This window comes from Carassius auratus, chromosome 2 (genome assembly GCF_003368295.1).
Source record: "Carassius auratus strain Wakin chromosome 2, ASM336829v1, whole genome shotgun sequence".
NCBI classification, from domain to species: Eukaryota; Metazoa; Chordata; class Actinopteri; order Cypriniformes; family Cyprinidae; genus Carassius; species Carassius auratus.
Window position 1 is genome coordinate 28,407,356 of NC_039244.1, and position 27,042 is coordinate 28,434,397.

The 27,042-nt window shown below is 37.8% G+C and overlaps 1 protein-coding gene across 1 annotated transcript in view; it reads left to right on the forward strand.

The window, feature by feature from the left end:
- Positions 1-22,617: 22,617 nt before the first annotated feature.
- The window catches only part of phlpp1 (PH domain and leucine rich repeat protein phosphatase 1), a 36,827-nt gene continuing 32,402 nt past the window's right edge, over positions 22,618-27,042 (forward strand). The window contains exon 1 of the mRNA XM_026197329.1: positions 22,618-24,893. Coding sequence (XP_026053114.1) covers positions 23,735-24,893 — 1,159 coding nt within the window. The 5' untranslated portion in view covers positions 22,618-23,734. The remainder of the gene's footprint in view (positions 24,894-27,042) is intronic.

Sequence of the window (27,042 nt, forward strand, 5' to 3'; positions counted from 1 at the left end):
ATCCAAGCGAAATGCTCTCCCAAAACAGGAATAGGTTGAAGAGGTGCAGGACAGATGATTTGATTAGGCTTTCCTAAAACCTGGCACACGTGACACGAACGACAATACTCCACCACATCAGATTTAATACCAGGCCAGAAAAAATAACGTAAGATTCAATGATATGTTTCAGTAATTCCCAAATGGCCAGCAATATTATCATGAGCTATGCTCAAAACCTGGTTGCGTAAACATTTTGGTTAGGGATGCACCGGTTGACCGGCCATAAATCGGAACCGGTCGGTTTTCGCTTAAAATACGCGATCGGCAATCGGCCGGTTTTTGGTCATTTTCCGGCCGATTTTTCCAGAAGTGCGCTCGCGTGCACAGACTACATTGTAATCGTTCGCTATTTCATTTGTGTGGAAGAGAATTTCGAAATCTGTGCGCAGAACACGGGCAGCCGATCAGTACTGGAAATGCAGAGTTTCATGTCTGAGGCACAGATAGCAGGAAGCGAACAGCCGTTGGTGTACTGGCGCAAAAATAAGAGCCTTTCCTGAAGCTGCGCGAGCGTATACTGTACCGGTCAGCGCCCTGAACACGAGTAGACCGTGAGGAGATGTTCAGCTCAACTTTTTTTTATTTTATTAGAACTTGCATACACATTTGAAAAGTCAGAAATAAACGTCAGTTCTGCATTAGGATGATTATTTTTTATTTTACCTTAAAATTACATAGACTTAATTTAATTTAAAAATCACCTGCTGTAGCACACTGAAAAGAAGTGTTTCATTCATCCAATTAAAACATTTTAGGGTAATGATTCACATCTATATTTTTTTACTTGAGACAATAAGTTATTTATTTTTCATTGGCTCAAGTAAAAAAAATATAGATGTGAATCATTACCCTAATATATATATATATATATATATATATATATATATATATATATATATATATATATATATATATATATATATATATATATATATATATATATATATTTTTTTTTTTTTTTTTTTTTTTTTTTTGGAATGTATGAAACACTTTGCATCTTTGTTTTATTCGTACCAACATTATTTGATTTTAACATTTTGGAATAATGTATTTATATAGCATACTTTTATTTAGTCTCACTGGTAAAGACCTTTTTTATTATTTAAAACCAAATGTAAAAACTAAAACAAATATAGCTGCAAGCAGCGATGGCGGGCTCAAGCCACCAATGCCATCTCCACCCCGGTGGCATCAGGTAAACTGTGCCCAGCGGGCACATGCATTCACAATATCCCTCTGGCAGTGACGTTTTAAAGGATATGGCGGTTAAAGGGTTAATCCGAATCATCTAGACTTTAAAATCACATTCACAGAACAATATATATATATATATATATATATTCCCCAAACATATATATATATATTTAGTAACACTTTACAATAAGATTTCATTTATAAACATTATGTTAACATGAACAATATTTATATAGCATTAATTTATGTCAGTTAATATTCCAAACTTAAACATTAAAACATTGTTTTATTGTGATTTTTTTCCAAGCACATTTTACCAATTCCAAACCATATCAATCTTAATAACTACCATTATTTTTTATTTAATCATTTATGAGTGCTATACAATATTCCAGGAAAGCTGGAAGAGAAAAACTCCTTATATTCATGTGCAGAATTATTAGGCTGTTTTCTTTTACAGATGAAATGCGCTAAAAAAGAGTTTTAACTCAAACTGTTTTAACTCAAAGTCGAAAATTATGAAATACCCATGAGAAATATCAAACACAAATGCAATACAGAAATGGATAAGTTAAGACTTGACCATTGTACAAAAATGCTGACTGGGTCATGAGGTCAGAAAAGAAGAAGAAAAAAAAAAACAGGTCAAGAAGAACTGACAAAAATAATTGCAAAATAATTAGGAATTAATGTGAAGATTAATTTTTAGTCAATTCTGCAAGACAGACTTTCAGGAAAGGAGGTGGAATAAAAATGAGCTCCTAAATCTTAATCCCGGATTCTGGAAGATATATTCCTCAAACCATCGGACAAGAGTAGGTGGTGCTGGTCCTTCACGAGTCACTCTAATCTGTTCATAAAGCCTATATATAAAGTCTTAATATATAGTATTTCACAATACTTCATGGTATTCTAATCAAATCATTTTTTGGAATCTTAGATCTCTCAGAACCTGACACATTGTAATTCTGAGACTCCAGGAAAGTGGCAGTTCTGTAAAATGTTGGCGCTGGAGACTAAATGCTCCCTGATAGTTTCACACCTAATTCACTTAACACACACACACACACACACATACACACACACACACACACACACACACACACACACACACACACACACACACACACACATTACCCACAGTGACAGAGGGACAGAGTGACATCAGATGTATGATAGTTTTTTAATTTTCTATCATCCATATAGTGTTGTATAGTCATGAAACTATGCATATTTCCTCAGAATGACTTGTCTTCTATGTGTACATTTTTTTGAAGTGTTTAGAAGCTGCACTTTAAAAAAATAAAAAGACATTTACTGGTTCCTTTTTTACTATTATTTCAAAAAATCACCACGACAAAACCATTCAAGCTATCCAAAATTTATTAACACTTGTTCTGTAAGATTAATTCTTTAAACAGTGGTAAAAGAGGATGTGATGCTGAACCTTCAAGAGTCACTCAAAACGTATCTGTCCATAAAGCCTATAAAGAATTATTCTTAACATACAGTTCACAATACTTCAGCTTGTTATTCTAATTAAGTGAGGGTAATTTTATCAGTAAAATTCCTAAAATACATATTATTTTATTTGAAAGATTTCTATAAATGATTTAAATCATACTAGTTTCTACAATAATTATTTAAAAGTAATCCTATAGCTCCCTCTGGTGGCCATTATAGGTACTAAGAATTGCAAGCTTGATTTAGTTATGATAGTTTTAATTTTATGCTGGCTCTTGAAAAAAATAAAGCTATGAAACTTACTGTGCTTCCTTCAAATGATGACTTCTACTTATATAAAAAATTATGAAGAGTTAGAATGAAAATTTGTAAAGATATAGTAAAATAACTATTGTATTTTTTTATGTTACTTTAATAAATCTCTATGGCAACACCATTTAAGCTATCCTAAACCCATTCACAATTTAACATCTCAGTATATTGGCATCATGTTGAAAAAGGAGTATGGAGTAGTATGAGGAGGAGTATGAATTAATTTACAGGCTGATTTTATCATAAATCCACAATAAAATTTCTGAGTTCTGTATCAATCTGTGTTGTTGTTTGTTTATTTTTATCTTTTATTTTTCATAGGAGGATAACTTACTCTCCTTTTTAATAAATGTGCTTATAAACCAAGGACAAGCTATTTATAGCTGTATTTATAAACTGCTTACTACTGACTATTAATATTGGGACAAGGCTTTATAAAGCATGAACTGACTATTTACTAATAAGTGCAGTTATTATAAAGTGTTATCAATGCATTTGCTAATGTTAACAAATTAGACATTATTTTACAGTGTTATCAAATCCTTAAATGACTCATAAGCATTTGTGAAAGTTCTGCTTGCATTACAGCTTAGTATTGATCTGTGAGCTGAACAGATGTACTGTTACATCCATGAGATTTTGTTTTTATTGTAATACACAAACTATGAAATTATACAAAATGTATAAAAAGGTAAATAAATAAATACGCACACATTAAAAAAGCAGCCAAGAATGAGTTTCCTTTTTTATATAGATTACAATTGAAGACAGAAGCAAGTGGTAAATGTTGTCACTTTAATATTCAAATCCAGTAGATCCACTTCAGATTTATTTCTCAACAGTTTATGTTCACGTGGCTGTTTTCGTTTATATTCGCCAAGCTATTATGTATTTTGAAATAATCTTGTCCGTGATGTGTTCGTTCGTACGACGAAAGGCAGAAACCTGCAGCTCGAGAGATATATGTTATTCTGCCAGTCTCGCTTTCAAATAGTCTTGCACACTTAAACGGGTCACAAACACCTGCATTTAGCTCTTGTAGTGTTACAATGGGTTTATTGTGTGCATTTGTGGTAATATTTTATTTAAAAAAGCTCTTAAACAAGAATAAATTCGTTTGTTTTGAGCTCGACACTGTACGCGCTGATCGGAGCAGTGATTTCAGATAGGCAGCCACAAATATTTCATTTTCACACAAACAGTTCAAAAACATCTTAATTTAGCTCTTGGTGTGTTCTAATTGGTTGATTGTGTGATATCGCTGTAATAATTTATTTTTAAAAGCTTTAAAACAGGAATAAATTCGTTTTCTCTGAGCTCTTTACTCCAGACGCTCGTGGTCACAGCGGTGATTCATCTCTCCTATTTCTCACGTATCTCTGGCCAGAAATAATTTATCCATGAGCCCTGAACCGGTAATAATCAGATATGTTGGTTTAGCTTGTCAGTGTGAATTAAATCTAAGTATTTATTTGTATTTTTAACCGATTTAAAAGTGAAAGTAAAAGTCCGGTAATTGCACCTGTAGGGGCGCAATTTCTCTCAGACAATGGAAGTCTGAAGCACATATACTCAAACAGAGGGACAGAGTGAGATGAGATGTCTGACAGTTTTTTAATTTTCTGTTATCCATACAGTGTTGTAAAGTCGTGAAACTATGCATATTTCCTCAGAATGACTTTTTCATCTGTATGAAAAAATTCTTTGACGTGTTTGGAAGCTGCAATTTAAAAATACAATAATGATTCCCTTTGTAAGGTCATTTAAAAAAATCACCACTGCAAAATCATTCAAGCTATCCAAAATCCATTCACAATTTAAGTTCCTATCAGAAATACTGATGTGTGTTCAGAGTTTTGTGAAATTCTAAGTATGTTATTTGCCTCAAAATCACCTGAGAAGTATTCCAGTTTGACATGTTGCCACGGCAACAATTTTTTAGATATCAATATCCCCCTTGCAGATTTATATCAGCTTTGTTTTAACATTATTCTGATGAAGTTTGAAGCAAATCGAGTAATAATAAGATGCTGAATTCAAATCATTTTGAAAATGACACACTTCCTTCTGCCAGTTGGTGGCGCTATAACTTTGACTCCTAATAGTCACATATATGCGATCGACATCATACAACGAATAATCTGATGAAGTTTGATTAAAATCAGGAAATGTATGTGGACGGTATTAGACACTTCCTGTTTCTCATTTCTCGCCATAATTTCAACGCCTCGCCACGAGCAAACCGTTCGAGATATCAAAAATCCCCTGGCAATTTTTCATCCCCAGTGTCTTGAGATCATGTTGACAGAGTTTGGCGGCAATCGAGAAAAAAACCTATGACAAGTATTTCAAATTCCAGAGCATGCGCTTTTTACATAACTCTAAATAGCTGACTTCCTGTTGGGTGGAGCCTATGACATGCAATACGAAAGTTGTTCGGCACGATGAGATCTATATGTGTACTGAGTTTCATAAGAATATGTGCAAGTATGTGTGAGCTATACATCAACATTTCTGACTGTGTTCCAGGGGGCGCCGTAGAGCCCCTGTGCCACGCCCGGGTCCCAGCCTCTGCAGGCTCCTAAAGGCCACCAATTCCAAAGTGTGCGCAAATTTTCAAGAGTTTTTGAGTATGTTAAGGACCCTAAAAGCCCCCACAACTTTGACAAAAAATTTGAATACTAAACCCTAAATAGCCAACTTCCTGTTGGGCGGAGCCTATGATATGCAATACAAAAGTTGTTTGGATTGATGAGATTTATATGTGTACCGAGTTTCATACGTCTACGAGCAAGAATGTATGATATATGGCCCTCCATATTCCAGGGGGCGCTGTAGAGCCCCTGTGCCACGCCCGTGTATCAGTCTCTGCCCGGCCCTAATGGCCGCAGGTTCCAATCTGTGTGCCAATTTTCAAGACTTTTTAAGCACGTTAAGGGCCCCAAAAGCCCCCGAGACGTTGAAAAATAATAATAATAATAATAAATATAGCTGCAAGCAGCGATGGCGGGCTCAAGCCACCAATGCCATCGCCACCCCGGTGGCATCAGGTAAACTGTGCCCAGCGGGCACATGCATTCACAATATCCCTCTGGCAGTGAGGTTTTAAAGGATATGGCAGTTAAAGGGTTAATCCGAATCATCTAGACTTTAAAATCACATTCACAGAACAATATATATATATATATATATATATATATATATATATATATATATATATATATATATATATATATATATATATATATATTTAGTAACACTTTACAATAAGATTTCATTTATAAACATTATGTTAACATGAACAATATTTATATAGCATTCATTCATGTCAGTTAATATTCCAAACTTAAACATTAAAACATTGTTTTGTGATTTTTTTCCAAGCACATTTTACCAATTCCAAACCATATCAATCTTAATAACTACCATTCTTTTTTATTTAATAATTTATGAGTGTTATACAATAGTCCAGGAAAGCTGGAAGAGAAAAACTCCTTATATTCATGTGCAGAATTATTAGGCATGTTTTCTTTTACAGATGAAATGCACTAAAAAAGAGTTTTAACTCAAACTGTTTTAACTCAAAGTCGAAAATTATGAAATACCCATGAGAAATATAAAACACAAATGCAATACAGAAATGGATAAGTTAAGACTTGACCATTGTACAAAAATGCTGACTGGGTCATGAGGTCAGAAAAGAAGAAGAAAAAAAAAAAACAGGTCAAGAAGAACTGACAAAAAGAATTGCAAAATAATTAGGAATTAATGTGAAGATTAATTTTTAGTCAATTCTGCAAGACAGACTTTTCAGGAAAGGAGGTGGAATAAAAATGAGCTCCTAAATCTTAATCCCGGATTCTGGAAGATATATTCCTCAAACCATCGGACAAGAGGAGGTGGTGCTGGTCCTTCACGAGTCACTCTAATCGGTTCAGAAAGCCTATATATAGTCTTATATATATATATATATATATATATAAGTCTTAATATATAGTATTTCACAATACTTCATGGTATTCTAATTAAATAATTTTTTGGAATCTTAGATCTCTCAGAACCTGACACATTGTAATTCTGAGACTCCAGGAAAGTGGCAGTTCTGTAAAATGTTGGCGCTGGAGACTAAATGCTCCCTGATAGTTTCACACCTAATTCAATTAACACACACACACACACACACACACATCACCCACGGTGACAGAGGGACAGAGTGACATCAGATGTATGATAGTTTTTTTAATTTTCTATCATCCATATAGTGTTGTATAGTCATGAAACTATGCATATTTCCTCAGAATGACTTGTCTTCTATGTGTACAATTTTTTTAAGTGTTTAGAAGCTGCACTTTAAAACAATAAAAGACATTTACTGGTTACTTTTTTACTGTTATTTCAAAAAATCACCACGACAAAACCATTCAAGCCATTCAAAATTCATCCGCACCTGTACTGTAAGATACATTCTTTAAACAGTGGTAAAAGAGGATGTGGTGCTGATCCTTCAAGAGTCACTCAAAACATATCTGTTCCTAAGCCTATAAAGAATTATTCTTAATATACAGTTCACAATACTTCAGCTTGATATTCTAATTAAGTGAGGGTCATTTTATCAGTAAAATACATAAAATTCATATTATTTTTCTTTGAAAGATTTCTATAAATGATTTAAATCATACTTGTTTCTACAATAATTATTTAAAAGTAATCCTATAGCGCCATCTGGTGGCCATTATTGGTACTAAGAATTGCAAGCTTGATTTATATGTTATGATAGTTTTAATTTTATGCTGGCTCTTGAAAATGATAAAGCTATGAAACTTACTGTGCTTCCTTCAAATGATGACTTCTACGTATATAAAAAATTATGAAGAGTTGGAATTAAAAATGTTAAAGATATAGTAAAATAACTATTGTATTTTTTATGTTACTTTAATAAATCACTATGGCCACACCATTTAAGGTATCCTAAACCCTTTCGAAATTTAACATCTTCAGTATATGGCTTCATGTTAAAACAGTTTGGTGTGAACTACTTATGTCTTCTTAGAGGAGAATGAATTCATTTACAGGCTGATTTTATCATAAATCCACAATAACATTTCTGAGTTCTGTATCAATCTGTGTTGTTGTTTGTTTATTTTTATTTTTCATAGGAAGATAACTGACCCTTTACTCTCCTTTTTAATAAATGTGCTTATAAACCAAGAACAAGCTATTTATAGCTGTATTTATAAACTGCTTACTACTGACTATTAATATTGGGACAAGGCTTTATGAAGCATGAACTGACTATTTACTAATGAGTGCAGTTATTATAAAGTGTTATCAATGCATTTGCTAATGTTAACAAATTAGACATTATTTTACAGTGTTAATAAATCCTTTCAATGATTTGTAAGTGTTTTGTAATGATTTTATTGACCTACAAGTATTTGTGAAAGTTCTGCTTGCATTACAGCTTAGTCTTGATCTGTGAGCTGAACAGATTTACTGTTACATCCATGAGATTATGTAAATTCAAATAAATATCATGTCACAGGATGTCAGAGGTCAGTATCAAATTAATTTGAAATTATTATTTGCAGCACAAATAAGGTTTTTTAGGATTTTTAAAAATCCCTAAAACTGTCAGAAAAGGATAAGGCCTAAGATTTCTATGTGAGTGGCTAAATTTATTTGTTTTTATAACTATAATGCATAAACTATGAAATTATACAAAATGTATAAAAATGTACAACAGTTATTCTTTTCCAATGTTTTTTATTTATTTATTTATTTATTTTATTTACATTAAAAAAAATTAGCCTACGCAATCATTCTAAACAGCTTGAATAAAACCTGTTAATATTTATTATAGACCACTATAACTGTGTATAATCTAACAAACAAGTTTATTATGAAAATATAAGTGTGTACACCAGATAACTTGGACGATAAAGAAATTGCTAACAATAATATAATAGAGCATGTTTTAGGTTTTTAGGCGTTTAGATGCAGAAATGGACAAATCAAATGTAAAATCAAATGTAATTGATTTAATTAAATATAGATTAAGTCTTGTTAGAGCAAAATAATAAATAAATACCTACACACATTAAAAAAGCAGCCAAGATTAATGAGTTAAATTTTTTATATAGATTAAAATTGAAGACAGAAGCAGGTATATGCGGTCACTTAATATTAAAATCCAGTATATCCACTTCAGATTTATTTCTCAACAGTTTATGTTCACGTGGCTGTTTTCGTTTATATTAGCCAAGCTATTATGTATTTTGAAATAATCTTGTCCGTGATGTGTTCGTTCTTACGACGAAAGACAGAATCCTGCAGCTCGAGAGATATGTTATTCTGCCAGTCGCGCTTTCAAATAATCTTGCACACTTAAACGGGTCACAAAAGACCTGCATTTAGCTCGTGTTGTGTTATAATGGATGTATTGTGTGCATTTATGGCAATAAGTTATTTAAAAAAGCTCTTAAACAAGAATAAATTCGTTAGTTTTGAACTTGTGACACTGTGCGCCTGATCGGAGCAGTGATTTCAAGATAGGCAACCGCGAATATTTCATTTTCACACAAACAGTTCAAAAACATCTTAATTTAGCTCTTGGTGTGTTCTAATTGGTGAATTGTGTGATATCGCTGCAATGCTTTATTTTTAATAGCTATAAAACAAGAATAAACTCGTTTTTTCTGAGCTCATCATTCCACACGCTCCTGCTCAGAGTGGTGATTCATCTCTCGTGTTTCTCACATATCACTGACCACACATCAATTATTAATGAGCCCTGACCTGATAATAATCATATATGTTGGTTTAGCTTGTCAGTGTGAATTAAATCCAAGTATTTATTTGTATTTTAACCGATTTAAAAGTGAAACCAAAAGACAGTCTCCTCCCTTTTTAAGTCCGGTAACTGCACCTGTAGGGGCGCTATTTCTCTCAGACAATGGAAGTCTAAGCACACTCACTCAAACTGAGGGACAGAGTGAGAGGAGATATCTGACAGTTTTTTAATTTTCTGTTATCCATACAGTGTTGTAAAGTCATGAAACTATGCATATTTACTCAGAATAACTTTTTTTTCTGTATGAAAAAAGGTTTTGAAGTGTTTGGAATTTAAAAATGCAGGAAAATTAATAATTCCATCTTTACTGTCATTTAAAAAAATCACCACGACAAAACCATCCAAGCTATCCAAAACCCATTCACAATTTAAGTTCCTCAATGTTTTTTCAACATGTAGACAAAGTTTGGTGTGTATAGTGTTACTCTCCTCAGAGCAGTATGCATTAATTCACAGCTAAATGTAAAAAACAATCCACATTCAAATCAAAATAGCCGACTTCCTGTTGGTCGTAGCTGATGACTGTGAATTAGAAAGTTGTCCGTCTTGATAAGAACAATTTTTGTACTGAGTGTGGTGTCTGTAGCTAAAACTAACCCCCCCACTTTTGACAAAAGGTGGCGCTATAGAGTGCCTCTTCCACGCCCTCTTATGAACTTTTGCCAGTGTCTAGCTGTCACTAATACTGATATGTGTTCTGAGTTTGATGAAATTCTAAGCATGTTATTTGCCTCAAAATCACCTGAGAAGTATTCCAGTTTGACATGTTGCCACGGCAACAATATTTTTAGATATCCAATTTCCCCCAGCAGATTCATATCGGCTGTGTTTTAACATTATTCTGATGAAGTTTGAAGCAAATCGAATAAAAATAAGATGCTGAATTCAAAGCATTTTGAAAATGACACACTTCCTGCTGCCACTTGGTGGCGCTATAACTCTGACTCCTAATAGTCACATATATGTGATCGACATCATACAATGAATAATCTGATGAAGTTTGATTGAAATCAGGAAATGTATGTGGATGGTATTAGACACTTCCTGTTTCTCAATTCTCGCCATAATTTCAACGCCTCGCCACGAGCAAACCGTTCGAGATATCAAAAATCCCCTGGCAATTTTTCATCCCCAATGTCTTGAGATCATGTTGACCGAGTTTGGTGGTAAACGAGTAAAAAACCTATGACAAGTATATCAAATTCCAGAGCATGCGCTTTTTACATAACTCTAAATAGCTGACTTCCTGTTGGGCGGAGCCCAATGACATGCAATACGAAAGTTGTTTGGCACGATGAGATCTATATGTGTACTGAGTTTCATATGAATATGTGCAAGTATGTGTGAGCTATACATCAACATTTATGACTGTGTTCCAGGGGGCGCCGTAGAGCCCCTGTGCCACGCCCGGGTCCCAGCCTCTGCAGGCTCCTAAAGGGCACAGATTCCAAAGTGTGTGCAAATTTTCAAGAGTTTTTGAGTATGTTAGGGACCCCAAAAGCCCCCACAACTTTGACCAAAAATATGAATAATAAACCCTAAATAGCCAACTTCCTGTTGGGCGGAGCCTATGACATGCAGTACGAAAGTTGTTTGGTTTAATGAGATCTACATGTGTACCGAGTTTCATGTGTCTACGTGCAAGTATGTATGATATATGGCCCTCAGTATTCCAGGGGGCGCTGTAGAGCCCCTGTGCCACGCCCGTGTATCAGTCTCTGCCCGACCCTAATGGCCGCAGGTTCCAATCTGTGTGCCAATTTTCAAGAGTTTTCGAGCATGTTAAGGACCCCAAAAGCCCCCGTAACGTTAGAAAAAAATAATAATAATAATAATAATAATAAAAAATAATCCTAAGGAAAACAATAGGGCTCTCGCCCTCCAGGCTTGAGCCCTAAATATAGCTGCAAGCAGCGATGGCGGGCTCAAGCCGTCAGTGCAACACCACCCCGGTGGCATCGGGAAAACTGTGCCCAGCGGGCATAAGCATTTACAGTAACCCTCTGGCAATCAAATTTTAAGGGATATGGCAGTTAAAGGGTTAATCCGACCCGTCTAGACTAGACTTTTCCCTAAATTTGAGACTCTCGAATGTCCAATGTCAAGCCAACTTTATGCCTGTTTTTGTTTTGTTTTTTACTTTATTTTTCTTTTCTCTGTGCCGGATTGCTGATGTCTTTTACCCGGGCATAGATGTCCATCCATCAATTACGAACATTCATCCGCAAATGTCCGAGCGGTCGCGAGCGCGGATGGGAGAATGGCGCATGTTTTATTTTTTTTTAGCTACTGGGATGGTGCCCCCTCTGGGAGTTGGTGCCCTATGAAGACTGCGTATTCTGCATATAGGGAGTGGCGGTACTATCTGGAAGATATATTCCTCAAACCGTCGTACAAGAGGAGGTGATGCTAGTACTTCAAGAATCTCTCAAAACCTATCTGTTCATAAAGCCTATATATAAAGTCTTAATATAGTATTCCACAATATGTTGTGCTATTCTAATATTATTGTGGTTTTTTATTGACATTGTTTTTTGCTGTTATTTTTTGTTTTAATATTGTTACTGTTGTTACTTGTTGTACGGTGACCTTGAGTGGTTTGAAAGGCGCCTTAAATAAAATGCATTATTATTATTATTATTATTATTATTATTATTATTATTATTATTATTAGCTGTACACTTGATAAAAAAAATTAAATATTAACTTATGCAATTGTATATATATATATATATATATATATATATATATATATATATATATATATATATATATATATATATATATATATATATAGTGTACAGTTTTCTTTTATTGCATCTTGAAATAAATGTTTCTGAGTTCTGTGTTTGTTTATTTTTTTTATTTTTATTTTTTTTAGGAAGATTACAGCCTTTAATCTCCTCAAAATAAATGTGCATATAAACCATGAACAATTTAATTATAGCTGTATTTATAAAATGCTTACTAATGACTATTGATTTTGGGAGTAGGCTAGCAACATTTGATGTTGAGGCCTAAGATATTTCTTAAGCTGTAATGATGAAAAAACAACAACAACACCAAATTGCTTTTTTTTCTGCTGGTCTCCCTCCCTCTCTCTCTCTCTCTCTCTCTCTCTCTGACACCAAGCCCATCCCCTCTCCCACACATTCACACAAACTCAGCACACACACTTAACACACACACACTTAACACACAAACATACACACACACACACACATTACCCAGAGGGACAGAGTGACATCAGATGTATGGTAGTTTTTTTAATTTTCTATCATCCATATAGTGTTGTATAGTCATCAAACGATGCATATTTCCTCAGCATGACTTGTCTTCTATGTGTACATTTTGTTGAAGTGTTTAGAAGCTGCACTTAAAAAAATAAAAGACATTTACTGGTTCCTTTTTTACTGTTATTTCAAAAAATCACCATGACAAAACCATTCAAGCTATCCAAAATAAATTCGCACCTGTTCTGTAAGATAAATTCTTTAAACAGTGGTAAAAGAGGATGTGATGCTGATCCTTCAAGAGTCACTCCAAGCTTATCTGTCCATAAAGCCTATAAAGAATTATTCTTAATTCACAGTATTTCACAATACTTCAGCATATTATTCTAATTAAGTGAGGGTCATTTTATCAGTAAAATAAATATTATTTTTCTTTGAAAGATTTCTATAAATGATTTAAATCATACTTGTTTCTACAATAATTATTTAAAAGTAATCATATAGCGCCATCTGGTGGCGATTATTGGTACTAAGAATTGCAAGCTTGATTTATATGTTATGATAGTTTTAATTTTAAGCTGGCTCTTGAAAATGATAAAGCTATGAAACTTACTGTGCTTCTTTCAAATGATGACTTCTACGTATATAAAAAATTATGAAGAGTTGGAATGAAAAATGTTAAAGATATAGTAAAATAACTATTGTATTTTTTATGTTACTTTAATAAATCGGTATGGCCACACCATTTAAGGTATCCTTAACCCATTTGCAATTTAACATCTTCAGTATATTGGCATCATGTTGAAAAAGTTTGGTGTGAACTACTTGTGTCTTCTTGGAGGAGTATGATTCATTTTCAGGCTGATTTGATCATAAATCCACAATAAAATTTCTGAGTTCTGTATCAATCAGTGTTGTTGTTTGTTTATTTTCATTTTTTTATTTTTCATAGGAAGATAACTGACCCTTTACTCTCCTTTTTAATAAATGTGCTTATAAACCAAGATCGAGCTATTAATAGCTGTATTTATAAGCTGCTTATTAATGACTATTTAAGTTGGGACAAGATTTTATAAAGCATGAACTGACTATTTACTAATGAGTGCAGTTATTATAAAGTGTTACCAATGCATTTACTAATGTTAACAAATTAGACATTATTTTACAGTGTTATAAAATCCTTTAATGACTTATAAGCATTTGTGAAAGTTCTGCTTGCATTACAGCTTAGTCTTCATCTGTGAGCTGAACAGTTTTACTGTTACATCCATGAGATTATGTAAATTAAGATAAATGTCATGTCACAGGATGGAATAGGTCAGTATCAAATGAGATTGAAATTATTATTTGCAGCACAAATAAGTATTTTTAGAATTTTGTTTTTAATTCCTGAAACTGTCAGAAAAGGATAAGGCCTAAGAGATTTCTTAAGCTGTAATGAAAACAGCAATGTTAGCAAAAGCAACAAAAAATAACAATTTAAAATACTTTTTTTTTCTGGTGATTAAAGAGATGATTAAGTTTCTCTCTCTCTCTTTCTCTCTCTCTCTCTCTCTCATTGTGTCTGCCACTCAGCTCATGCCCATCCCCCACTCACAGACACACACACACACACACACTCAGTCAGCACACATACATTCCTCAAACAGAGGGACAGAGTGAGTTGAGATGTCTGACAGTTTTTTAATTTTCTTTTAATCATACAGTGTTGTAAAGTCATGAAACTATGCATATGTCCTCAGAATGATTTGATCTCTGTATGAATTTTTTTTAAGTGTTTGGAAGCTGCAATTTAAAAATACAGGACAATTAATGATTCCCTTTTTACTGTCATTTCAAAAAATCACCACGACAAAACCGTTCAAGCTAACCAAAATCCGTTCGCAATTTAAGTTCCTCAATGTTTTTTCAACATGTAGATAAAGTTTGGTGAGTATAGTGAACATTTCCTGTGAGGAGTATGCATTAAATCAGAGCTCAATTTAAATATTCAAATCAAAATAGCCGACTTCCTGTTGGTCGTAGCTGATGACTGTGAATTAGAAAGTTGTCCGTCTTGAAAAGAACAATTTATGTACCAAGTTTGGTGTCTGTAGCTAAAACCAACCCCCCCACTTTTGACAAAAGGTGGCGCTATAGAGTGCCTCCTTCACGCCCTTTTAAAAGCTTTTGCCATTGTCTAGCTATCACTAATACTTATATGTCTTTTGAGTTTCATGTAAATCTGAGCTTGTTGTCTGCCTCAAACTCACCATAACAGAACATTCAAGTTTGACACGTTGCCATGGCAACACTATATCAGATATCAATATCCCCACAACAGATTTACATCGGCCGTGTTTTGTCATTATTCTGATGAAGTTTTAAGTAAATAGAGTAAAAATAAGATGCTGAATTCAAAGCATTTGGAAAATGACTCACTTCCTGCTGCCAGTTGGTGGCGCTATAATGTTGACTCTTAATAGTCACATATATGCGATCGGTATCATACAACGAACAAACCAATGAAGTTTGATCAAATTCAGGAAATGTATGTGGATGTTATTAGACATTTCCTGTTTCTCATTTCTAGCCATAATTTCCGAGCCTCGCCACGGGCAAACCGTTCGAGATATCAAAAATCCCCTCGCAATTTTTCATCCCCAATGTCTTGAGATCATGTTTACAGAGTTTCGTGGCGAATGGGTTGAAAACCTCAGAGGAGTATTTCAAATTCCAGAGCATGCTTTTTTTAAACAGCCCTGAATAGCTGACTTCCTGTTGGGCGGAGCCTATAACATAAAGTGTGAAAGTTGTTCGGCTCAATGAGATCTATAAGTGTACCGAGTTTCATATAAATACATGCTAGTGTGTGTGAGCTATGGTTCAAGATTTCTGACTGTGTTCCAGGGGGCGCTGTAGAGCCCCTGTGCCACGCCCGGGTCCCAGGCTCTGCAGCGTCCTGATGGCCGCAGATTCCAATGTGTGTGCCAATTTTCAAGAGTTTTTGAGCATGTTAAGGCCCCCAAAAACCCCCGGAAGGTTTAATAAAAAATAAAAAAAATAATAATAAGAAGAATAATCCTTAGAAGAACAATAGGGCTCTTCGCCCCTTCGGGCTTGAGCCCTAATAATAATAATAATAATAAAAAATAATCCTAAGGAAAACAATAGGCCTCTCGCCCTTTGGGCTTGAGCCCTAAATACTGAATGCTGATTAAGAAATATCTTATTGAATGTGTGTTGATTGTGTTGTTTGTATTGTAGAACTATGCAGTTGTTGCCTTTAATTTCACATGGTTACACTTAATCTTTTATTTAAGGCCAGTTCTATGTAGTTTCAACCCAATTAAAAAACTAAAGCTAAATGCTGATGTCTGTACCATCTGTGTTTGTACTGAATGTACTGTAGGCTACTTACTGTGCAGTTACTGCTTTTAATTTAAGATGGTTAAAGTTATTGTTTTCAATAGCCAAAAACAAGTTTGGCCTATTAAATATCAAATATCTTGTTTATGCACACTTTCCTTCTTTCTTGTTTGTTGCTTAAAAGATTAAAAAAAAATCGGAAATCGGTATCGGAATCGGCCATGAAAAATCATGATCGGTGCATCCCTAATTTCGGTAATACGAGCTGGTAAACCGTATCCCAACTTAAACCATCCGACCTTGCTGGAGTCCACTTTCTCTTCAACACATCACTGTCCCAAATATATCCTACTGGTTTACCTTCAATGTCCATAAGAGCTACCACCCTTTTCCTGCAGCACAATAAAGAAAGGTCTTTCCGCTGTTCAGCAGAGATCAGAACCTTGTCAGCGGACAGCAACAACTCGGCCGACTGCATTTCAGCACCACTACTCATAGACAGCGCCTCAAGGTCAGGCAACTCAGATGTTACCACAGAACGCTCAGTCGTCGCTCTACCCTCGGTGGCCATGAAGGTATCCAAAAGACCAATCGAATCACCAAACTTACATGCTTTAGCGCGTGTAACTACACACGCTGTAAAAACCGAAGGAAATTCTGATGCTAACTCACCGGAAATAACAGAATCAAACACAAGATTTTCATTAACTTCGAGGATTGGAAGTACCTTTTCTCCGGCTAAATATTTACCTACAATTAATGCAACACCATTTACAGGTAACTCATGACGTACTGCCAACTTTACAAAGCCTGTTACTAACCCGGATCGAATGTACACGTTATGCAACGTTACCTTCAACACACCCAATTCAATCCCTTGAATAAGAAAATCAGAACCGCAATAACTTTTTTCAGAAAATGGCAGCGCCCTAGCTGACACGAATGATTGATTAGCCCCTGTATCACGCAACATGGTTACAGGAACCAAATATTCTTCAGATCCACTAAGATAAATCATTCCCTCACACACGAAAGGATCATACGCTGCGTCAATATCCGAATTAAGTGGGCACCAAAGTAACATCAAAATCATCTAAGTTAGGGTCCCAGACAAAGGCTCAGAAGGTGGAGAGTTACCAACATTGGGAGGAATAGAAAGTACATCTGAGTTTTCACTAGCCCCAACGAACGACTGCCAGCTTGCGTCTCTAACCCTAAAATGCAGAAGCTGAGTTGTATGTTCCAGACGTTTAATCTCTAGATCGAACTGCTTTAACTGAATAGCCAGCCTCAAATCATCCGAGTTCACGCTGCTAAGTGAACGCAGCATAGGATCAGACTCTGGAGCTTCAGTAACTTCATCTCCTGTCGCAGCATTCATACCTACCTCATCGTTCGGTCTAGCTCTAAAATACCCTGCTGTATTAACGCCACCTCAATTACGTCTCGTACAACTTTCTTCCTAGCAGTTTTTATAACCGGAACACTATAGAAGTCAGCGACCAAATACAAATCAGTCTTTCGACACGACTCCAAGAGCTCACTCGAAGGATCCTGCTTAAATGCCTCTATACTAAACTCCATATAAACCAACCTTACACTTCCCCACCACCCATGAAAAAACTGCCAGTCAAAATATAGAATATAGATTGTACTCTTACCTCTTAACTCGCATTGAAGGAATAAAAAAAATAAAAAAAGTCTGAAAATAGAATTGGACGGCCCCCAATTATTACGCCCCGCGCCTAGGGGTAGTAGGAAAAACTCTTAATAGGGAATAATAAGACTGGGTTGTGGTGATGTGATCCCAAGTACGAATCACTCCGGTCGATAATCAAACAGGTACATGATGTTAATCAGAATAAGTAATTAGATTTATTAAAAACCAACAAGTGAAACAATGAGATCCCCGTTGAATGATGGCAGCGTCCTTTTAAAGTCCACGCCTTGTCTCCACCACCAATGGTAATCGTAGATCCCATCAGCGGGCAGCCTATCAGATACCAGAGAGAGTAAGAGGGAGGAGAAGGTACACACACACACCACGACACTACAAGAAACTCAGGTCTCAACACCTGGCTTACACATAACATACTAATATGCTTTTAATATCCAAATCCGTTAAAGGATTTTTAGGCTGCATTAATTAGGTAAACTGGAACCGGAACACTTCACATAACACCGTACTTTCTACATCATTAGAAGAATGGCATCTACGCTAATATTTGTCTGTTTCTCTCTTGTTCCGAGGTCACCGTGGCCACCAGATCCAGTCTGTGTCCAGATCAGAGGGTCACTGCAGTCACCCGGATCCAGTACGTATCCAGACCAGATGGTGGATCAGCACCTAGAAAGGACCTCTACTGCCCTGAAAGACAGCGGAGACCAGGACAACTAGAGCCCAGATACAGATCCCCTGTAAAGACCTTGTCTCAGAGGAGCACCAGGACAAGACCACAGGAAACAGATGATTCTTCTGCACAATCTGACTTTGCTGCAGTCTGGAATTGAACTACTGGTTTCGTCTGGTCAGAGGAGAACTGGCCCCCCAACTGAGCCTGGTTTCTCCCAAGGTTTTTTCTCCATTCTGTCACCGATGGAGTTTCGGTTCCTTGCCGCTGTCGCCTCTGGCTTGCTTAGTTGGGGTCACTTCATCTACAGCGATATCATTGACTTGATTGCAAATAAATGCACAGACACTATTTAAACTGAACAGAGATGACATAACTGAATTCAATGATGAACTGCCTTTAACTATCATTTTGCATTATTGAGACACTGTTTTCCAAATGAATGTTGTTCAGTGCTTTGACGCAGTGTATTTTGTTTAAAGCGCTATATACATAAAGGTGACTTGACTTCACTTGACACACACACATTCATGCATTTGTGTTTGTGTGTGTGTGTGTGTAGGTTTTGATGCACAAAGGAGAAGAAGACAGTACATGGGCGTCAAGCCACAAACAGCAGCTACAGTCCTGAAAATGAATGAAAGAACACAGACACTTGATTTACTTTGTTTACTGTATGTAATCATTTACACTTTCAATATAAAATTTCAACTGGTTTGTTAAAGGTGTTTTAAGCTTGTTTTGTATGTGTTTTTGTTGTGTGTTGATCAGAATCAGAGTTTTTCTGCTAAGTTTCCTCTCGCTGACAGAAGCTCCAGAGCACAGAACAGAAATAAAATCAGTCAATACATAAAATACACAGATTATACAAATTATTCAAAGGAATGTGAACAAGGTATGATATAGTAAAGAAATGTAAGTGTTACAGTTTTTCTCGATTGCTTAAACACATTTCTTGAAACTATGCCTCTTATTCTCAAAACAGTGAACACAAATCCATAACGTCTCACCCAATTCCCCAAACCTATTTTCAGGTCAAAATGAAGCTCTAGACTCAGAACCATTCACTCTTGCTGAAATACCAAACTTTGCCCTCAGACGTCACACACAAGCCCTCAAAAACACACACACTACAGCATAGTCTTACACACTGGTGAGATAAATTTAAAACAATACTACAAAAAAAAAAAACAATAACCAGTGATAAATTGTGTTGCTTTTGGTTCTCGCCCTCAAGGAACCTTTCACATGATGGACATATGTGTTTACATTTGCACATTTTCTATTCCTTAATCTACTGTACAATACACCAAACAACAACAAAAATATTCTGCCCCAGCATCACATCTTTGGTCTGGGACAGACATCACAGGCTATACTGGCCCTAGCAAGGGATTGTGGGTAAAATCCTCTCGCATGACTGATCCTCTCATCACACATCAGCTGTAATGTCTAGTCAGGCTTCTTCCATTCCATCGTCTCTGTGTCCTACACAAATAAAACGACTGATTACTGTAACTGGAACACATCTTTCTACAGAAACTCTCTCCGTGTAAGGCAGTTTGATGAATGTGTTGTAACAGAGGAGCGCTCTCAACAGTAACAGTAACTGTCTTCCTCACTGAATGTCACGATCAAGGGGACGGTGAAGCAACTTCAGTTTGGCTGGACTCATTTCCCAGCGTCCCTCATTGTTAAACCATGGACAAGGACATGGTCAACTGGCACAAGTTTCATCTGAGACTCCTTGTCTCCTCGTCCTCTTCCTCCTCTTCCTCCTGTCTGGTGTCCTCCATCTTGTCAAACATGTCTCTCTGGATCCATTGTTCCAAAACTGAATGAACTGACTGGGATCTTCTATCTATCTATTGAAGGCTAGCGCTTTCTAAATGACCACATGGTGTAAGCACTGAGAAATGTAGGGATATGTGTGTAGGGTTTTGCAGTAAGACTTCATCAAATCTGACTCATGTTAAAGCAGGGGAATGTTTATTGTTCAGCGAAATGGGTGTTCTTTCTGAAAAATGGCGTTATGGTCTTCAATGAGCCAAAACAAGCTCATGTTACTCCTCTCCTCATCAGGTTACACTGGCTTCCAGTAACCGCTCGCATCAAATTCAAGGTACTGATGCTGACTGCTTCTATTGTTCTCATTTGTAAGTCGCTTTGGATAAAAGTGTCTGCTAAAATGATTAAAATGTGATTAAATGCACATGGCACAAATGAAATCATGATTAAAACATGAAAAAAATTGTGTGATAAGTGATAAATATAAGAATGATAGTGATATGGTGGTAAGCAGGGGCGATTCTAAGATTTTGATTTTAGGGGGGCTCAGCCCCCAATAAGGGTATGATTAAAAAATATCATTTACTATTAGGGTAGGGTTGTATAATGCTAACCTTATTTCAATCCACTATTCCATTGTATTCCCTGTATTTCATATATGGGAGTAGGAGTACTGACTGAGCCATATATAACACTGTAAAAAAAACTAATACAGTTTTTTAGATGTGACCAGTCACTGGAAAATTTTGAATTGGGAATGTAGATTTTTTTTTTTTTTTACAATAAAGACTTCCTGATTCAGTATTAGGACATTCATGTTTATCCTTTGATGATACCACTGCTTTTTCTTATGAAATGTACGTGGAAATTGGCAGAAAATTAAAACAACATAAGGGTTCAATGACTGCAATGAATCTTGGGAACACAGTGGTATTGTGTGTGTGTGTGTGTGTGTGTGTGTGTGTGAGGCTGTCTGTTCTATTCTCACCTGACTGTTGTTCATTTGCAGACCTACTCCTGCACGACAAAAAAAAATTTGTATATCCATCTACAATGAAATATAAATTATTATATTTTATTATTATTATTATTATTAATTTTTAGCTTTTTAGCCTTTATAATCAACAATACGGTTGGTTATACATCAAGTCAGCCCCTGAACATTTATTTCATTTCAAATCATTTAACTAACCAGCTAATATTCATTAAGAATATAGACAAAACTTGTATTAATGTAATTGTCTATTGGCAATATGTTTAATCTGTTCTATATTTATTTCTATTTATTAAAAATAACACCATTATCAATTTGCCACTTCTATAAATCAATTACTTAAATAAAAAATAAAAAAAATCACAGATCCCTTTACTCTTACTCTAATATATGTATCATGATACACTAATGATTCATTATTACTTAATATAAAATTATGTTTAATAATAGAAAACAAAATAACTCCACATGATGTTTCTCTCTCTGTGCCATTTAGTACTTTCAGACAATGATGTGTGTCGTTAATAATTTATTTTGCATGGCTGCATAATGTAATGCCGAAATACACAATAATATGTTTTCAATTTCAAAAAGTAAATTAAAATAAATCATGATCGTTTTCTAAAGTATGTTTTCATGGGTGTTAATCGCTTCATTTTTGTTGGAAGAAAAAAAAAATCTGTCACACTGTGATAAAGGCTGAAAGTGAACGCAGCGAAGACGTACTGGTATTGGATGCGAGAACACACACACGCACACACACACACGCACGCGCACACGCACATACACACACACACCTTGTACTCTCTGATGTTCGCTCTGCTCGGCGCCCCTGTGGATTGAAAAACGCGCTGAATCCATGCAGACTCAGATAAGGGGAGGAGCCGGAACTTGATGCAGCTTGCCACCGTCTCAAATGAGTTTTTAAAGGGGACTGAAGCGATCACTAATTAATTAATCAAATAATTTTTAGGGGGGCTGGGCATAAGTTTAGGGGGGCTGAAGCCCCCCTAAAAAGGGCCTAGCGACGCCCCTGGTGGTAAGTAAAAGTTTTGGAGTTTTACAGAAGAACTGAGTGTAGTTCGTCTGTGTGACCGCTAGATGGCAGTCAAACCCTTCTGTTGCAGCTTCTTTCTCTCCATTGGCTCATACTTCATTTGATTTTCATAAATCAACATACATTTCCTGAAAGCCTATGCAACATTCCTAGATTGTTAAAATAGCAGCGCTCACAGTCACTTTCAGATTTAAATATAGTGAGAAGAAAGCATGAATTGTTGAATATTTCTTTGATACGTGATGAATCTTGTGATGTGATCAGCTGAGTGACTGTAGTGTCAAAGCGCTGATGACTGCGGCTGTTTCATAACTCCTGGATGAACATGATAGTGACGCACCATAAAAACAAACGCCGCAGCGCATCTCGGGAACTTGAGTTTTACGTTAAAAAAATGCGGACATCGGATTTCTCGCACAGTTTATTAATATTTCACATGAACGACGACATCGACACGATTATATCGACTCCCAGCGTGAATATCAAGTCAAAAATTCTAACATCTGCACACGTTAGATGAGTTTGAACGATCCAAAACAGCAGATCCGGGGGGCGTTAGCTGGCGTTTATTCTCGCGAGACTTGAGTGAAGCGTCGCGTCCCATCGCTCCTTTCATTAAATAACATACGAAAAGCAATAAACTTTCAAAAGCAAATGATGAAATGGTTTTAAACGCACACAATACCAGAACTGAATAGATCCATCGCTTCCCTGTTTGCTGATACAAATCTCTGAAGCGTCAGCTTGACGCGAACTCTCGCGATGGTTTGCAATTCCTGCGCGCATACAGTGACGTCTCTTCCTCCTTCTTATATTTTATTTTTTATTTTTAATATGCAAAGAACAGTTAAAATGTTCGCTAGAATACCACTAGAAACGCCAGGTTGTAATAAAAACGGCGTTCCGGTCCTCTTCAGCTTTCGCTTCTAGGTTTCAGGGCGATTTGCAGTCTCGCGAGATTTGCGTCGTCCGCCTTTAGACTCCATGATCTGCTGCCGAGCGGCGCGCCGCGATCATCCCCGCGTGCGTACATGACGCTCCTCCGCGCGTCGTGCGGCGCTCATATCTCCGCTCGAATGGACTAAGAGTGATCTCGTGAGGATGGAGAGCGTTATACTGAAGAAGAGCCGCGCTCTGAGCGTGGCCTTGAGATCCACAGCAGAACACAACAACAACAACGATGATGAAGAAGATGATGAAGGCCAGAGAGCGTCGAACCCCCGTCAGACGCGTTCAGACGAGCCTCGGACCCGAAGCCAGAGCCCAGCCGAGCTCAGCGTGCTCAGTAAAGCCAGCAGGAGCAGCTCGAGCCTGCTGCTGAGGAGGAGGAGGGTGAAGAGGCATGTGTCCAGCATCAGTCGGAGTCTGGACCGGCAGACGCTGCTGAGACACAGAGCCAGTCCTCCTCTGCAGCTGTGTGACCGGCAGTGGGTCCGGCAGGAGCTGCGCCGCGGCTGCATACACGTGAGCGAGCGAGATCCGGGCTCTCAGGGGTCTCAGCCGGTCCCCGTACTGTGCTCCGTGGAGAGCACCGCAGCAGAGATCGCCCAGCGCCTGCAGCAGGCCAGCGGTAGATCCGGCTCCGTCCTGAGGCTGACCGCCAGGAGCTGTCCATCTACAGACGTCCCCGGGACCTGTGACGGAGAGAACCCGCTCACACACCTACACACGGGGCCCGAGGGCCTCAGGGACCAGCCCAGCGACCGGCTGCGGCTCCTGCTGGAGTACGACAGCTACACCGCGCCCGGACTGGACTCCCCGCAGGACCAGGACTCGGTCAGGAGGAGCGCCGGCTCCGATGTGGAGAGCAGCAGTGCGTGTGACGACCTCAGCTCCGGGGCCCGCTTCAGCCAGCACCGGGACTCGCTCAGCGACGACATGATCCTGGGCACAGAGGCCTCGGGGTTCGACAGCAGCGCCGCAGAGGGCCTGGACACATACGGCAGCTCCTCGGACGAGCTGGAGCTGGACTGTGCCCCGGAGCCCGTCCCGCCGGGGCCCCAGACGGAAGAAGCCGAGGCGGGTCTCGCTGTGAGTCCGGACACGTGTGAGGATGGAGCAGTCACGCCGTCCGCCTCGGACCCCGGCCCGGCGCTGTACGTCCAGCTGCACGGAGAGGCCGCCCGGCGCCTGGGGCCCGAGGAGAGGCCCCTGCAGATCCAGAACGACTTCCTCTTTAAACTGGGATTTAAGGACCCGTGGCGTGTCCAGGAGGAGGGCATGAACACTGAGCTGGGGTCACTCCTGCGCTTCTACGCAGGTAATGTGTGAGAGTCGTGACCGTCAGCTGATGTGTGTGATTCAGAGCCTAAACACTGTCACGCTCTGCTGTCGGTCAGGTGCTCAAACCCGTATTAATGTTCTGCTCTCAGGTTTATTTAGTGTCAACATCTGATTCGCGTGCATCTCCTGAAATTCAACACAAATAAGGTGCTAGAATCTGAAGCTGAGCAATATTTCAGGTCAGCATGCTGGTTACGAGAAGCACTTTACACCGAGACGCACTGATACCTCGTTTGTAATTGCACTGGCTTTGGTTTATTCTTTACACAGTTTTCACTTTACACATTATACAAGTGTACTTCACAAACACGTGCATGCAGACGATTAGAGGTGAGAGATCAGATCCGTCACGTCAGGGTCAAGCAGATGTTATACAGCGTCTTAAAAATAGTGCAACTTATTTACCTTACAAATAAATAACCTTCCCGAAGTGTTTAAAAACCGTACACACACAGAATACAGGTGCATGCACATACGAGTGTTATACTGCATGAGCATGTCAGAAATAGTTCACTTTATTTATGTACTTATTTTAAACAGAACTTGCTAAATGAATAACCTTGTGAATTCTGCATCACAGTAATGTTTACAAACACACAGAGCGTGTGTGTGTGTGTGTGTGTGTGTGTGTGTGAGAGAGATGGCTCCTGTAGCGTCGCTGTGGCTGAGTGCATGTCACACGTGAGCCTCCAGTCGCTGTCTTCACAACTTTGTGAGAACAAGCTTGAATTCACAATGATCCTCCCTCCATGTTTATGTTCCCATGGATCTCTCTCTCTCTCTCTCCCTCTCTCTCTCACACACACACACACACACTTTCTCTCTCTCCCTCTCTCTCCCTCTCTCTCTCTCTCTCTCTCTCTCTCTCTCTCTCTCTCTCACACACACACACACTCTCTCTCTCTCTCTCCCTCTCTCTCTCACACACACACACACACTCCCTCTCTCTCACACACACACACACACTCCCTCTCTCCCTCTCTCTCTCTCTCACACACACACACACACACACACTCTCTCTCTGGTAATAAAGCATGGCAGCGTTCTCCGCTCCCACAGAACCATTGTGTGCTCTTGTTCCGGTCTGTTCTTTGTGATTGTGCTGAAAGGCTGAATGCTGTTGGTGCAGTGGAGGGTGAAGAGAGCTCTGGATATTTAGATGCTGTTCAGCGGTCTGTTCTTGGCTCGCGATCTCTTCAGTGTCTCACGCCAACGTCCATTCAGCCGTCGGCCAACAGTGGGCCGCAGGAAGTGCTTTCATTCACGCCGCTGAGAAAAACAGGGCTGTGAGGAACACGATGGGGAAGAGGGCTGTGGGATTCGTTGAGCAGAGCAGGAGTGGATCTTAGCAACTGTTGGAGCTGAGTGAAGAATCAGATCCTCTGAATGATCAGATGTGTGTCAAACCTGTTTCACACTCCATCTCATGTCTTCTGTCTCTGATCGAGAGTCCAGACAATCACTCCAGTCAGAGCTCTTTTAGTGTAATGCTGTCAGATCTCTCCTGACTGTGATCAAGTAAAGGTCAGAATAAGGTCAGTAATATCTCCAGATGAACTCTTCCTGGACTGAAGCAGCTCATCTTTACTTGATTCTCCATCAATCATGTTTTAGAGTCTCACATCTGATCCTCAGGATCTTTTGAGGAGCTTTACTTTCACTGTTCCTCAGCGGAGGAATGATCTTCACAAGCCTCCAGAACATCTCACATCTTCTGAGGAGCCTTGATTTCTCCAGCTCTCCATCACTGTGTTATATGTGCGGATCATTTACATCTCATCTCATTACTGGAGATATAGAGTGATATCTACATCAGTTTATATCAGTATCTGCTCTACTGTTAGAAACATCTCACTGATTTACATTATAATCAGCAGAATTAAAAAAGCCTGATGAATCATATATGATACACTAAATAATGCTGGGTGAAATATGGACAAACCCAGCGATTGGGTTGTTTTCATCCAACAGTTGGGTTAAATGTTGAAAATGGGTTGAAAACAGCCAATCATTAGTATGCTGAATATACTCAACATAAAACATGCAAACTTCTTTTTAGATTTTTATGAACATATTTTTGTTTAAAGGCACAGAAACCTGTTAGGTTTCAAAAAACATTTCACAAC